This window comes from Diplotaxodon limnothrissa, linkage group LG12 (assembly GCF_057381915.1).
Source record: "Diplotaxodon limnothrissa isolate DT_005_m linkage group LG12, D_limnothrissa_male_GT1.1, whole genome shotgun sequence".
Classification (NCBI taxonomy): domain Eukaryota; kingdom Metazoa; phylum Chordata; class Actinopteri; order Cichliformes; family Cichlidae; genus Diplotaxodon; species Diplotaxodon limnothrissa.
The window spans coordinates 2,541,996-2,555,993 of record NC_140607.1 but is presented as its reverse complement, the minus strand read 5'-3'; the positions used below and the strand labels follow the sequence as shown (position 1 = coordinate 2,555,993).

Sequence of the window (13,998 nt, the reverse complement as noted above, 5' to 3'; positions counted from 1 at the left end):
CGTGTGCATACCTGTGTGGATCAGCGCGCTTGTATTCCAAAGGTTTCTCCATGTAACAATCTGCTAGGGAGTGTGGGGGGGCCACAGCCCCGTCCTCCAGGGTGTGAAGCGGGTATGGAGGAGATCAAAACTCCAGACATCCAGAGGCCCCCAGAACACAAGAGACCAAGGAAGACCAACAGAGGGGCAGCCGCGCCACTGTTCCAGTAAGAGCTGAGGAGAGTCCCAGATGAGGGCTCACTCAGCAGCCGCGGAGCAGAAGCCAGGGGGAGTTGCAGTGACGCGCCCGTGAGCTCCGCCGGCCGCCAGCTGTGCCTGAGTGACCGAGCCCCAGGCCCAAAAAAAATAACTTCTCCCTTTGAATCTCCATAATCCTTCTCTCTCAAGATATACCACAACCATGGAAAAGACTGCATAATTGCTGATTATTACAGGAAGGGGTTACCATACACGGCTGTACAGAGCACAGTTGTTCAAAATGGACTTGCATGCACAAGCATATTGCCTAGGTTGAGGACAAAGTTTCAATTAGACAGTAAGGGTTTTGTTTGTCACTAATCTGTTTTTGGTGAACCAACATAAATAATATTTCAGATGGTAGCATTTTTTACCAAAAAGCATAACTTCTGAATCCCTGGTGAAAGATGAAATAGGTTATAATGGGCTTCAGTTGCTTCTGCTGTGAAAAAAGTAATAGACCGATTTGATCCTGAGAAATTAGTATTAGCAATCAGGAACAACACACAAGTTGCTGTAACTTGTTGAGGATGTGTGGGGTTGTCACATATTCATTGACAGTTACACTGTATGGATAAAAGTATTAAACCACACTTTTGTGTAATTGTTGAATCCAAATGTTTCAATCAGTCGCATTGCCACGGGTGTGTAAAATCAAGCTCCTAGCCATGGCGTCTGCCTCGACAAACATTTGTGAAAAAATGGGCCTTCCTAAAGAGCCCACTGGTACTGTAATATAAAGTAATGTCAGTTTATGAAATTTCTTCCCTCCTAGATATTCTATGATAAACTCAACCTCAACAACTCATTGACAAAGTTGCAGAACATGTGAAGTCACAGAGCTGGGTTGCTTAGTCCCGATGCACGTAGCACATGTGTCACGGACCCGGTTCCGGGGACTCGAGGTCCGTGAACAGTGTGGACCATTATTGTTATTATTATTGTATTGGATGTATGTTTGCTGCACTGGGGCCTGTTCTTCGTACCGCGCTAAGTGAGTTAGCTGGATGAGATTGTTGACGATTTTGCGTGATCCTGGATCGTTCGGTTCCCCGAAGCCCATCCGGGACTTGCTGTCATAGCAACAGAGCCGTAAGCGTAAACCTGCTGGGGAGCAGGTTTACTTTATGTAAACAGGATTAGATCGCGGCCACGCAGGTATGCCCGCGTCATTCATACGAAAGCAACAGCGATATTTTACCACTGTTTCACCATAAATAAATAACATCAATGTAACTAAAGACAATGCAGCACCTGATCCTTTTATTGATGTCACACAGATACATACAGGTCATTTCCTAAAAAAGGGAAATGTACTATTAACATTCTATTACATGTATGTGATTATTACAGATGTAATTCATATTTCAGAGTAGTAATTGTAAATTACTTCGTGTAATCAAGATGAGAGACCACGGCTATAAAAGCGAAGGTGGATTTGGGAAGCCTGTCGCAGCCATGTCCTGTCCGTATACGCGAGCAGCCCATTGCGGAAGGTGCAAGATTGATAAGGAGAGTCCTCAGAATTCAGCGTATATTGCGGGACAGACAGGATCCTTTAGCTCAGCGCGACAGTGTGCTCATAGAGAGATATCGATTTTCCCATGAGGGTATTATTTACTTAACCAACTTGTTGACGAGGGGGTGCAGGACCACCACCTGTCTTTTTTTGCTCTGCCCTTTTCTTGGTTGCTGTTATAAACAAACAGATTATTCCAGGGTCTCTTTCCAAGAGACTATAGCTGTGAAACTGGTAAATATTACCATTCTGTAGAATATTCTTATATTTCACTTTTACCTGTTCCCATGTTCTAGTGGGTCCTGTTGTGGCTCTAATGTGAAAGAGGATAAAATATAACATATTATAATATAATGTAATATAATATTGGATAATATAGTGTAATATAATAAATCTACCCTACCGCCTACTGGTGTTGGCCAGAGGGGCCGATGGCGCAATATGGCAGCCTGGCTTCTGTCAGTCTGCCCCAGGGCAGCTGTGGCTACAACTGTAGCGGACGATCTGATTTCCTCGTGTCAGCATTGTTCCCACATCATCATAATTAATGTTGTTCCAGGTTCAACATGGCAAGTGACCAATCACCTTCTTGTGACGTCATTCCTTTGCGACTTCGAAATACCCGCCTTCGAGTATTTCGAAGTACAAGTGAAGAAGCGAGAAACCGCCGCCTGTCCGCCGAATTTGAAGTCAATTTAGGATACTTTCCTTTAATAAACGGTAAGCATTATACATATGTTCCTCACTTGGCTTGCTGTTTGTTTGCGAGTGATAGGCTACTTGACGACAGCATTAGCTAACCAGTGTTCTCTAGACCAGCGTTCCCCAACTTTTTGGGTGTTTCGTGGTCCGGGGGTTGGGTCAGGCAAAATTGCAGTAGCTTCCCTGATCATTTTACAAACATAAGTGAAGAGAATCTGGACTAAAAGGCCTAGACTTATGGTTGTGTGCTGAATCTATGAATCAAACTATCACCTGGAAACATAATTAACTGGTCCATAGCTGTGAAACTGGACATGAGTTCTTGATTCTATGGAGATTAACAGTAATCCAGAAATTTACAAATTTGTCCTGGGACATCGCGTAAATGTTGTCCCTGGGACATCGTGTAAATGTTGTCCCTGGGACATCGTGTAAATGTTGTCCCTGGGACATCATGTTAAAGTTGCCAGAGACATACCATATGAAAGTTTAGCTTCTTTTAGCCCCTGTTTGTTTTATATATAGATATATAGATATATAGATATAGATATATATAGATATATATATATAGATAGATATATATAGATATATATAGAGATATAGATATAGAGATATATAGATATAGAGATATATAGATAGATATAGAGATAGATAGATCTATCTATCTAGAGATAGAGCTTTTTTTTTTTAATATTATATTTAATATTTACATTGTATTGCAAAAAAACCCAAAACAAGTTAAAATGAATTAATGAATATTGACTAATTAAACCTTCGTTATTTTTCCACCAGAAATGGACGATATAATTAGAAGAAGTGTTCTGAATGACGAAAAAAAAAGAACTGGAAAAGACACACAACTTTGTGTGCATGTGTCACAATGCCAGGAGGACCCATTCAGTGTTGTGTTAGAAAAATTGAACTCATTAACCCTTCATGGACATTATAAATGTTTAAATGTTGCCTCAGGTAAAGACAGGAAAAGAGACTATTACAAATTCAACTGCATCAGAGCTGGGAAAAAAAGTCGAAACAGCTACAGAGCAGTGGGCTGTAAGGCCTATGTTTCATTTAAAGTACTCAAATGTTGGAAAGACCACACAGTAGGGCTGCTCGATTATGGCAAAAATGATAATCACGATTATTTTCACTGAAATTGAGATCACGATTATTTGACGATATTTATTTAACCCTTTAAGACCTACTATAGAACCAAGTCCGCCAGAGCTCATATTATTTTTTTTACATGCTGTAGTGCCATTTGTGGGAGCATTTCAAGTTGCTATACATCAATACAACTGTTATAGCCCATATTTTAATAATATGTATGCATTAAGTGCATAGTAATAACATAAATTGCAAAAAAGTGCAATAAACTACAAAAAAAATTGAAAATCGCTTTTGTTTTGTTTACATATATTTCTACTTGGAGAAATTTAAGAGGTTTATCCCTCAAAACTTTAAATACAATAAAGTTGCAAAAAATAGTTTCCCACCACAGGAAATTTATTTTGAGTGTCTTCATAGTTTTATTTTGGAGATACAGCAATTTTTATATACTGCAGGAAAAACGAAAAACAATCCTATGATGCAAATTTGCAAAGAAAACAGCATGTGCATCATTTCACTGTGGGAAGTGTTACGAACAGCTGATAGGATCGGCAAAGCGTGTTTCTGGAATATTATGTTTTTGTTCCTGCAAGCGCTTTTTATGCAGTTTTTGCAAAGCTATATGTGGAACGAAACCGTGACCGAGGACAAGCTGATGGCATCAGATGTAAGTACAACTCCTCCGGTTTCATATGCAAAACAAATTATTGCGCTAGCTTACACGGTTCTGGTTCTACAGGGATTTAAAAATAGTTACGCAAAACGGAGCGTGCTGCTCTGACCGGCTTTAAAGGGTTAACAATGACTTTAAAAAATAATATAAAATAGTGTGCAACACCACTGAAGTTTTTTTTTTTTTTAACTCTTTTCAACCAATGGCAGTCACTCTCCAAATAACTTCTGCTTAGCTTTCTGAGCTTCCCTCGGGTCCTCTTAATCAGCGGTCTCCACCCTTTTTTGCGCCACGGACGGTTTATGCCCGACAATATTTTCACGGACCGGCCTTTAAGGTGTCGCGGATAAATGAGGGAGGGGCTAATAATCGGCTCAGTCATTTTTAATGATCGTTGAAAGCCCAGATCGTAATCGTGATTAAAATTCGATTAATTGAGCAGCCCTACCACACAGTCATCGTGCAGCGTACATATGATAAGCATGATGGGCATGATCCTTCGGACCCAAAAGACGCACATTTCAACAATATTTCCAGTGATTTGAGGAGGAAGATTGAGGAACTGCTTTCCCTTGGAACTAAGCCAGCCATCATACTAACCGAATGTCGTAAATGGGCCAAAGAACATGGACACAGAGATCTTCACAACAGAGAGCATTTTGTCACACCACGTGACATTGACAGTGTTAGAACCTGCATGATGAGGAAGAAGCACTTTAACTGTGGAGACAGTCAAAGTGTACATACCTTACTTAATGGAAAACATCAAGAAAATGTTCTCTTCTATCAACCATACACATCTGACCAAGAACTAATGATTGTTTTGCAGACACCTGTAATGAAATCAAACATGGAGAACTGTGCAAAACAGTTAGTATTTGTTGACACCACGCACTGCGTTAACCAGTATTCATTTCCCTTATTCACACTTGTTGTAAGAGATGATCATGGGCATGGAGTCCCTGTGGCCTATGCTATTGTCAGCAACGAAAGTCAGAAAACCCTGGAAACTGTTCTTGGAATAGTTTGTGAGCATTTCCCAACTTCCCTGAGGTTAAAAATACATTGACAGCTATTAATTTTGAAATAATTCCTTTTCAAAAAAGTTATAACATGCCAGAATCTAATGCTATAGCTGCAGCATGGGCTGCAAAAAACTTTCCTTTCCAGTTGTTAAAGTTATTCCTATAGGCTGTATGCAGTATTTTATATATCTACTTGTGAGTTGAAATGTTTAATTTGGCATTGAAGTGGTGCTTTGAGATAGCAAAAACATTTTCATACTGTTTAATCTCATTTAGTGTTTTCTTTTTTTTTGTAGAGCATTTATGGTTGACAAAGACTTTGCGGAAATAAATGCTTTGCAGAAGGTTTTTCCAGAGTCAGCTATCCTTCTATGCTGGTACCATGTCTTGCAGGTAAACCACATTGTTTTCTTTTCACGTTGTCTAAGATGCACCTGAAACACATTTTTACAACAGGGTCCTGTTGTCATGATTTGCCTCATTGTGATATTCACCTACTCAGGTTAATGAATATAAAGGGATAAAATGTTGAGTGACTATGTCCATCCATTTAAGACCACAGTGCACTCATCTTCTGGTGGCTGCTTCCCAAAGCTCTTTTTGACATTTAAAAATATGTTTGCCTGGTTGATTTCTGTAATGCACAGGTCCTCTTGTCCAGTGAGTGACAAAGTTATTTTTGGACGTCAGCTTTCTTTTATGCTTTTTGTACAGCTGCTCCTCTGTCTCTCTCTCCAGATTAACTTTTTTTCTCTTACATTCACAGGCTGTTAATCGATGGCTTTCAAAATCAGAGTCCGGGGTCCATGGGCTTTCTAACACCCAAAAGAGAAATGAAATTATTTCTTTCTTTTGTAAGCTGAAAGCTTGCACATCTGTAAGTGTAATTTGTCTATTTCACATTTTGATTTCTTGATTACACTAAGAGCATAATAACTTTCAGTTGCTAAAAGAAGTTACAGAGAGATACAAAATAGATTTTTGAAACAATTTCTAAAACTGGCTTCTTATCTTGCTTATCAAAACAAGTACTTAAGCTGTGCAGACCATCATTGTGTCACCCACTGTGCAGTAGAACTTGTGAGTGGGATTCTTTCACAGACAGATGCTGAAACCAAATATGCTTATAGGTTTAGTGTTCCTTCTTAGCCATTGTAAGGGAAGAAATAATTGCTTCTTAATACAAAAACACGACATATTATTAATAACTTAAAATTCTTAATGTTATTCAATAAAAGGAAAAGGGCTTCAATACATAATATTAAAGATTTCAATAGGTCTGTTAAATGGATTGAAATATATTCTGTTGCATCCAATTCTCTTAGGAGGACGACTTTAAAGCCACATCAGCAGAGTTCTGCCAGACATTTAAGCAATACCCTTTGGTGTGCCAGTATTTTCAGAAGCACTGGGAAGGCATTGGCCACATGTGGTGTGACTACGGCCGTCGCTTCAGTCACGCTCGTTCTGAAACAAACAATGTGATTGAAAGGTATGATTTATTATTTTGACCTCATTCGATTGTATTGCTGAAAAAAAGATATTATGCTTTAATCCAAGAGGCTAAACTGAGTAGGTTCGTCATGTCATTGCCAGAACAGGTTTTAGGCAAATCCTTTAAATTCTAGCAGCGTTTTTTATGTTATCACAACAAAAAACAGAGTAGGTGGATTTGCCTAAATCAGCTAAACCGGCACAGAGCATTCCTTTATAAAAGACGTGTGCAATAGGTTTTCCAATTTTTTTTAAAAAATAATACAGTCTTGATTAAAACTTTAAATTCATTCAATTACAGTTACTAATCATTTCAAATAACTTTTGTTCAGATTTTTCCACCGCCTGAAATACCAGTTTTTATCTGGCTACACGAATAGGCGTCTGGATGATCTGATTGAAGTGCTCCTAGGGAAGGCCGACGACTACTTCTCAGTCATAAAAACCCTGCAAGATGTGGGCCGCATGAAAAACAGGTTTGCTGACACCTTGTCTCAAGTTTCAGACTCTGCTTCAAGACTGATGGAAAGTGGTTGGGCTCTTAAAATTACAGTCAAGAACAGCCATGGAGTTACAGTTTTTGCCCGTTGCCTGAACACATTTTGCAAAACTTTGCTCATTGTGCCAAAACCCTAAACACAAGTAAACATGACACAACACTGGGAAATATACCATTCACATCTGCACCAAATTGAAACTCTACTCCCAAAACCTAAACTCTGCTGTCAAAACCTGACATTCCTTTGTCAAAATGTAACTCTGTTGACAAAATGACACATACTTGCATCATATGCAAACACTTACAGAGCAGGAGGAACACACTAGTCTACTTTATATAAAGCACTGCAGTCTTTGATTTCCATTGTTCATTCAGAAGGCATATTTTCAGGAGACACATTTGCAAACAACCAAAAAAGCAAATAGACCTACTCAATATTGTACATTGCAGTACCATGAATTCAGATAAAGCAAAAAAAACCAAAACAAAAAAACCCCCATAATACAGTAATAGAAAAAACACTATACTGTAAACAAAAAATCATGACAATTGTGCATACGTGGGCTCATGGATCCCGCCGTCTGTTGGGGTCTGGCCACAGGACCTCATCAACATCGCAAGCAATGTCTTCTCCCGCTGGGCACCGGGGAAAATATCCTCTTCCATGTCAAAACCATCCATGGATTGCTGTCACCTGAATGTCGCCGCAGGCCTGTTCCATTGCCTGCAGAAGAGGCATGCAGGCATGTAGTTGGCGGTCATATACACGCCATCTCCAAGCCGAAAAAAATTCCTCTATAGGGTTTAAAAATGGTGAGTAAGGGGGCAAGTATACCACTTCAAGTTGACTTTGGTTGGAGAACCAGGCCTGGACCAGAGCAGCCCGATGGAAACTGACATTATCCCATATCACCACAAACCTGGGCTGATCTGGTCTGTTCTGTACAACTATATCATGGAGAGCATCTAGAAATGTGAGTATGTGTTGGCTATTGTATGGACCTAGTATTGCATGATGGTGCAGAAGCCCTCGAAGGCATATGGCGGCACATAATGTGATGTTTCCCCCGCGCTGCCCTGGGACGTGCACAATTGCCCTTTGGCCAATTACATTACGACCCCGTCGTCTTGTTTTGCTCAGGTCGAATCCAGCTTCATCAATGAAAATGTATTCATGAGGCTGTGCAGCTCCATCCATGGCCAAGATTCTCTGAAAAAAAGGGGAACATATCCCTGTACTACAGTGCTACACATACAGCACCCTCACCCCATCACACAGGTACCTGTGTAGCTCTCAGAATGGATCCATGTGGTACTGATATGGTACATATTCAGCTGCTACTGGACTTCACCAATACTCTATTGTAAATGTAAGGGACAGTTACACATACCCGTACATATTCAGCTCGAAGTCCTTTGACCCTGTCACTGTTCCTCTCGAATGGGACTCTGTAGAGCTGCTTCATGGTGATGCTGTGTTTACCCAAGATGCGTCTGATGGTGGTGATGCTCACATGGTCTATGTTGCTGAACACTCGCCTGTCTGCAAGTATTTTCCGTCGTAGCTGGTGGAGACGGATGGCATTGTCTGCCCTCACTAGGTCCACAACGGCAAGTTCCTGCCGTTGTGTGAACAGGCGTTGGCGTCCTCCCCCAGAAGGTCTTCGAGTCATTCTAGAGAAATACAACCACATATTGTCATCGGTTTGCTTATTTTTCTTACAGTACTTCACTGTATATACTGTATCATCCACTGTACAACACTGTACTTCAATATAAGTAATCATGGTATGTTTCACAGAAACTACCACTTTGGCTGCAAAAGGAGCATTAGCACCCTGCAATACCCTGTACACTTGATATGGTAACTGTAGAACAGTACTATGAAAACCATCTGAGTAGAGTAGAAGGCAGTGAGATGAAGACAGACCTGTTTTCTAGTCGGAATTTTCTTATTACAGATGCCACTGTGAAGCGGCTTAGATGTGGGTGGACTCTCTGCCCAGCTTCCCTCATAGTCAGGCCGTGGTTGATGACATGGTCCACCAAAGTTGCTCTTATATCATCAGAAATATGGGTCCGTGCATGGCCTCTTTGACCTCCTCCTCCTCTTCCTCTTGCTCTCCCTCCATCCATGCTTGCAAAGTTCTTGAATTGGCTAAACTGAGGGCTTTTTGTAGTTGGCTAATTGGTGTTCAGTTTTGCAAGTAAGTGCCTTCAGGTGTATATTTGAGTGGTTGCAATTACCCGATGTGTTTTGTATTTTGGATACATGTGTTTTCCAAATGGCACCCTGAAATTTCATTTTTGAACGAAGTGTCTTATGTATGAAATAGAGTGTAGTATGCAGGACCATGTGTGTTGCATAAAGGAGTAAGTGTGTTGCATAATTGCAACCAGAGTGCAAAGCAGCACTTTTGTTTAAGGTATGGGTACATGTGTTTGGGGTATGGTAACAAAAGCTTCAAGTTGTGTTACTTTAGTCTAAGCATGGGTTTATAGTGTTCAAGCAACGAGCAAAAACTGTAATGCATATCAAGTCCCATCTGAGTCAAGAGAAGACATAGTGTATGATGTCTGCCCTGTTGAGTCCTACTGCAACTGTACATATGGCTTACGAGGACTTCTTTGCAAGCATCTAGTGTTACTTGCAAAATTAGCAGAGGTTGACAATGACATCTATCCAAACATGGAAACAGACATTTCTACCTTGGCAAGAATTGCAGTGAAAGAAAGGCATTACTTTGTACACTGTGAGGACTTGAAAGTGATAAAAATGCCAAGTTTGTTTGGAAATCTGTTTTTTTGCATCGGCTGAAACACTTCAGTGCACTTGTTGTACGTTCTCTCACTATAACACATGTGCTTGCCTGAAGGTGGCTTGTAGCCATTTTAAACAAATGAAAAACTCTCTGAAAAGTCCTCTATCAACTTTGAATGACACTCCTGTAGTTGAAAGCACAGACAAAAAATGCACAGAAGATGCGGTTGGAAAACTAAATGCTGTTTTAGACACAGTTAAACAGTGGGCATTCATTCCAGAGGGTATTACTGCAATGATGAACTGCATACAAATGTCTTAAAAACAAAACAAGTAGGCAAAAGTATATGCCAGTACGAAATAAAGACGACAGATAATGCACGCAAAATTAGGCCATTGTATTCTAGCAAGAAACGTTCGGCCAGCATCGACATTCCAACAGTCTGTGAAAATGAATGTGAACAGTCGATAACCACTGAAAGAGAGACATCCTCTGGAGAAAATGAAAACCTTTTGGAATACAAAAAAGAGAAGAGTTAAAGCTAAGTATATGCACAAGTAGACTTTTGTGTGACATTTCAAAGGGACTGCATCCATTACTTCTGTTTATTGAAACCTAAAGCTGAATAGCTGTCTTAACTTTCTGCCAAGGAACAGATGAAAAGAAATTGTTTGCTCTCTCAAGCAGTTGTTATTTATGTGTGTTATTCATTACGTTGGCTTGGTTGCTGTTTTTGATACAAATTCATCTGTGCCCATTGTAATATTTTCATATGTTACTATTTTTATATTGCTATGCATTATAAATAAAGGATTACTTATTACTATTAAAGGTCTGCATTTGTAATTGTTGGTATTATTTATAAAATATGCGCTCTTAAGTTTTTTGCTCCATAAAACGATACCTGTCACTTTTTGGACATAGAGTATCAGCTGTTGAGAATCCTGGCTCATACAAAATAGAAGTAAAAGGTTTCAACATCCAGCCTTTTTATGATTAAATACAAAGTGTAATAACAGAGTTATTGGGGTGTGATTTTGTTAATAGTTAGTCTTAAGTATAAGTTTAATAGTAATGAGTAAAAATATAGCCAGAATAATGGAATGAGACTAACACCTGACCTCACACTGAGATTTGGTATGAAGTGGCATGTTTGTGCTAATGCTGACATTGGGGCTCAGAGTTCCTCTGTGTGTATATATTTGTGAACGTTAACTTGGCTAATGTCCAAGGGTTTGACTGCTTTCCTGTTGGATTGTATCACAAAGAACAGGGATAAGAGCACCAGTGGCCGTGCACACCCTCATCTCTCTCCTTCACCCGATCATTAGTGTTGGAAACCGGCATTAGCTCAGAGTAGATTAGACTTCAGTATAGTGCAAGTGATTTGATTTTATGATTATTTGATTCAGTTTTTTCTGTGTTCAAGCTCAATTACTTTAATAAAATATGTTGAATTCAAACAAATAAACAAACAAATAAACTGTGGACATTACCCTTTTAAACCTTTCTGAAACAAGACAGGTAAAAACCAGTGTATAAAAGTTTACATAGGTATAAATAGCTCTAACACTTTACTCCAGCCTGGCGTCCACACATGTGGACATCACATTTTGGGTTATTTAGACCAAAATACTAAATCTTGATCAACAAGCGCCTGATATACAGTTACGAGGACATTATACTGCAACTGTTCTATCGAAATTTCAAATGAATGTCCTCATGTGGCTCTCATTTTTCTCAGAAACAAAAATTAGGTAAAAAAAACAAACAAACAAAACCTGGTAATTCTTTCTTTTTACATTCATCGGGTTCCAATCGGCCCAAATATCAAAGAGAAATTAAAAATGCATGCCATGGAAGATTTCGGGTCTTAGGGGGTTAAAATGACCAGACCCCTCCGGCCTGTTTTCCAGGCCACTAAATTAAACCCAGTCAATTACCAATTGCACAGAATAAAAACCTACGAGGTCCACTAATAGTCCAAAAGTCCAAATCTTTAATAGAAAAGACAGGCAGAACTCAAACAAACAATAATCCAAACGAGGAGCATATATACACACTGGAAAGTAAATAATTATAAGTTATTAAATCAGACTAACTAAATACAGTAAAACTAATAAGGGAAGACGAACACACGGGAAACAAAAATAACAGTGTAAACATACCAAAACTCAAAATAAAACAGGAAAGCTACTACAAACCGAGTGTGACACAATTACATTCATATTGAAACATATGTGATAATTTTCTTTCTTTGTAGCATTTTTAAGATGTGTGTTAGAACAGTCATTATGCTGTTTGGATTAGGAACCAATCATTTTTGCCAAATAGTTAACACAAACTTAGAACAACAGTGAACAATTTTCAAGATTCTGATTTACAGAACAAACAAAAGTCAAAAGGTTTCATTATTTAAGAGACAAGATCAAGTTTTTCACACAGGAATGAAATGACAGAATCCAGTGCAGCGGGGCCAAAGGTGTGTGTCAGCAAACTGAAGGTTGAGGAATCAGTCAGCTCATGTTTAAGATTGTGTTGGATTTTGAGAAGAGTCTGTCTGTTATTAGAAAGTAAGATTAACAATGTTACACCAATAACCCAAATACGGGGAAATGACAAATAATACCAAAAAAGATACAACTTTCATACTGTTTTACTAACTTACTTTGTCATATCAGCACTTGAATGGTCGCTGCCTTTACAGACCATGTCTGTTGTGACATCGCAGGCCAATCTTCCGGCAAACTCGAGGGCTAGCTCCCCAGCCTCCTCTTCACTCAGAACACTAAACACTGTTACTTTAGTTTTGGCCTTCTTAGGCCTGTCAAGAATCATTGCGGGCAGTTTGGCTTTACGGCCCTAAAAAAGAAAAAGTGCAAACACCAAAAGAGCAGAGAGAGACACACACACGCGCACAAAGTTAAATGCTTTTGTTTACATGGTGTAATTGTGTATATGTTGCAGCAAATGCACAACTTCCAGCCACATTGTCACTTCATTGATACGAGTAACCCGGATTTATTTCAGGTGACATCAAAATCACGAAATGTATACCTACCCCAATCAAACCTCTGAAAACATGAACTGACATGTTCTCTGCGTTGATTCTGCGCTTGATCTCGTCTTCTGTTATTGTGTAGGTTTTCTTTTTTGGTACAGATAAGCGACCATGCACTCTGTAAACTGTACTAGTTCCTTCTGAATCAGTTTGGAATTCTGTATCTGCATCGATCCTGTCAACATCATCAGCAGCAGCATTATCTGTACTCAGACTTGTGCTGTATACTTCTGCTTCTTTTTCGTTGTCTTCAGTCTGTGTACCTTCATCTCTTTCAGTCTGTGTACCTTCATCTCTTTCAGTCTGTGTACCTTCATCTCTGACTGTCAGTCTTCCTATCTCACTGTTACTTGTCGATTTGCTGCAGATGTTCTCTCCCTTAGGAACTTTTCCTTTGTCATTCGCTGCCTGATGCTTTCCCTGATGACATTCTTCACTGGCTACTTCTATTGCTCCTCCTGTATAGCCACCTACTATACTGCACAACTCCTTTCCCTCTGCTGTGCTGCACTGTGCTGTTACATAAAGAAGAATGATATAAACAGCACTATATCAATTTAATTGTGAAGAGAAATCCCCACAATACGACACAGTTATGTCTAAAATAGTTTTGTGTAAAAACTGGATCTTGAAACGTCCACTTTAATAACACAGTCCTGGTGTGCAAAGGCAAAATTACGAAAATTTTTTCACTTTAAACATTTTTGGACATTGTTTAGTTATATTGTGACTTACTCTCACAGAAGATACAGATGCCACAAACAGACTTTGAACAACGCATGTGCTTGTAGGCACCACATTTCTGGCACTGCACCTGTGAATTAAAAAAAAAAAAAGAAGAAGAAGAAGAAATAAACAAACAAAAAACAAATGAACAAAGTCCATTATATAAACAATCTATATGGCTAAGGACATG

At 39.3% G+C, this 13,998-nt stretch overlaps 1 protein-coding gene and 1 long non-coding RNA gene across 2 annotated transcripts; one reads left to right on the top strand and one right to left on the bottom strand.

The window, feature by feature from the left end:
* Positions 1-6,107: 6,107 nt before the first annotated feature.
* Positions 6,108-7,325, top strand: LOC146620660 (uncharacterized). Its single transcript, XR_014906637.1, has 3 exons — positions 6,108-6,143; positions 6,592-6,758; positions 7,093-7,325. It is a non-coding gene; the product is annotated as an uncharacterized LOC146620660 (long non-coding RNA).
* A 5,551-nt stretch (positions 7,326-12,876) lies between these two features.
* Positions 12,877-13,784, bottom strand: LOC146620659 (uncharacterized). Its single transcript, XM_085367666.1, has 2 exons — positions 13,762-13,784; positions 12,877-13,629 (listed from the first exon to the last, which is right to left on the bottom strand). The coding sequence occupies exons 1-2, from the start codon at positions 13,782-13,784 to the stop codon at positions 13,020-13,022; spliced, it is 633 nt and encodes a 210-aa protein (XP_085223792.1). The 3' UTR covers positions 12,877-13,019.
* Between the last annotated feature and the right edge of the window lie 214 nt (positions 13,785-13,998).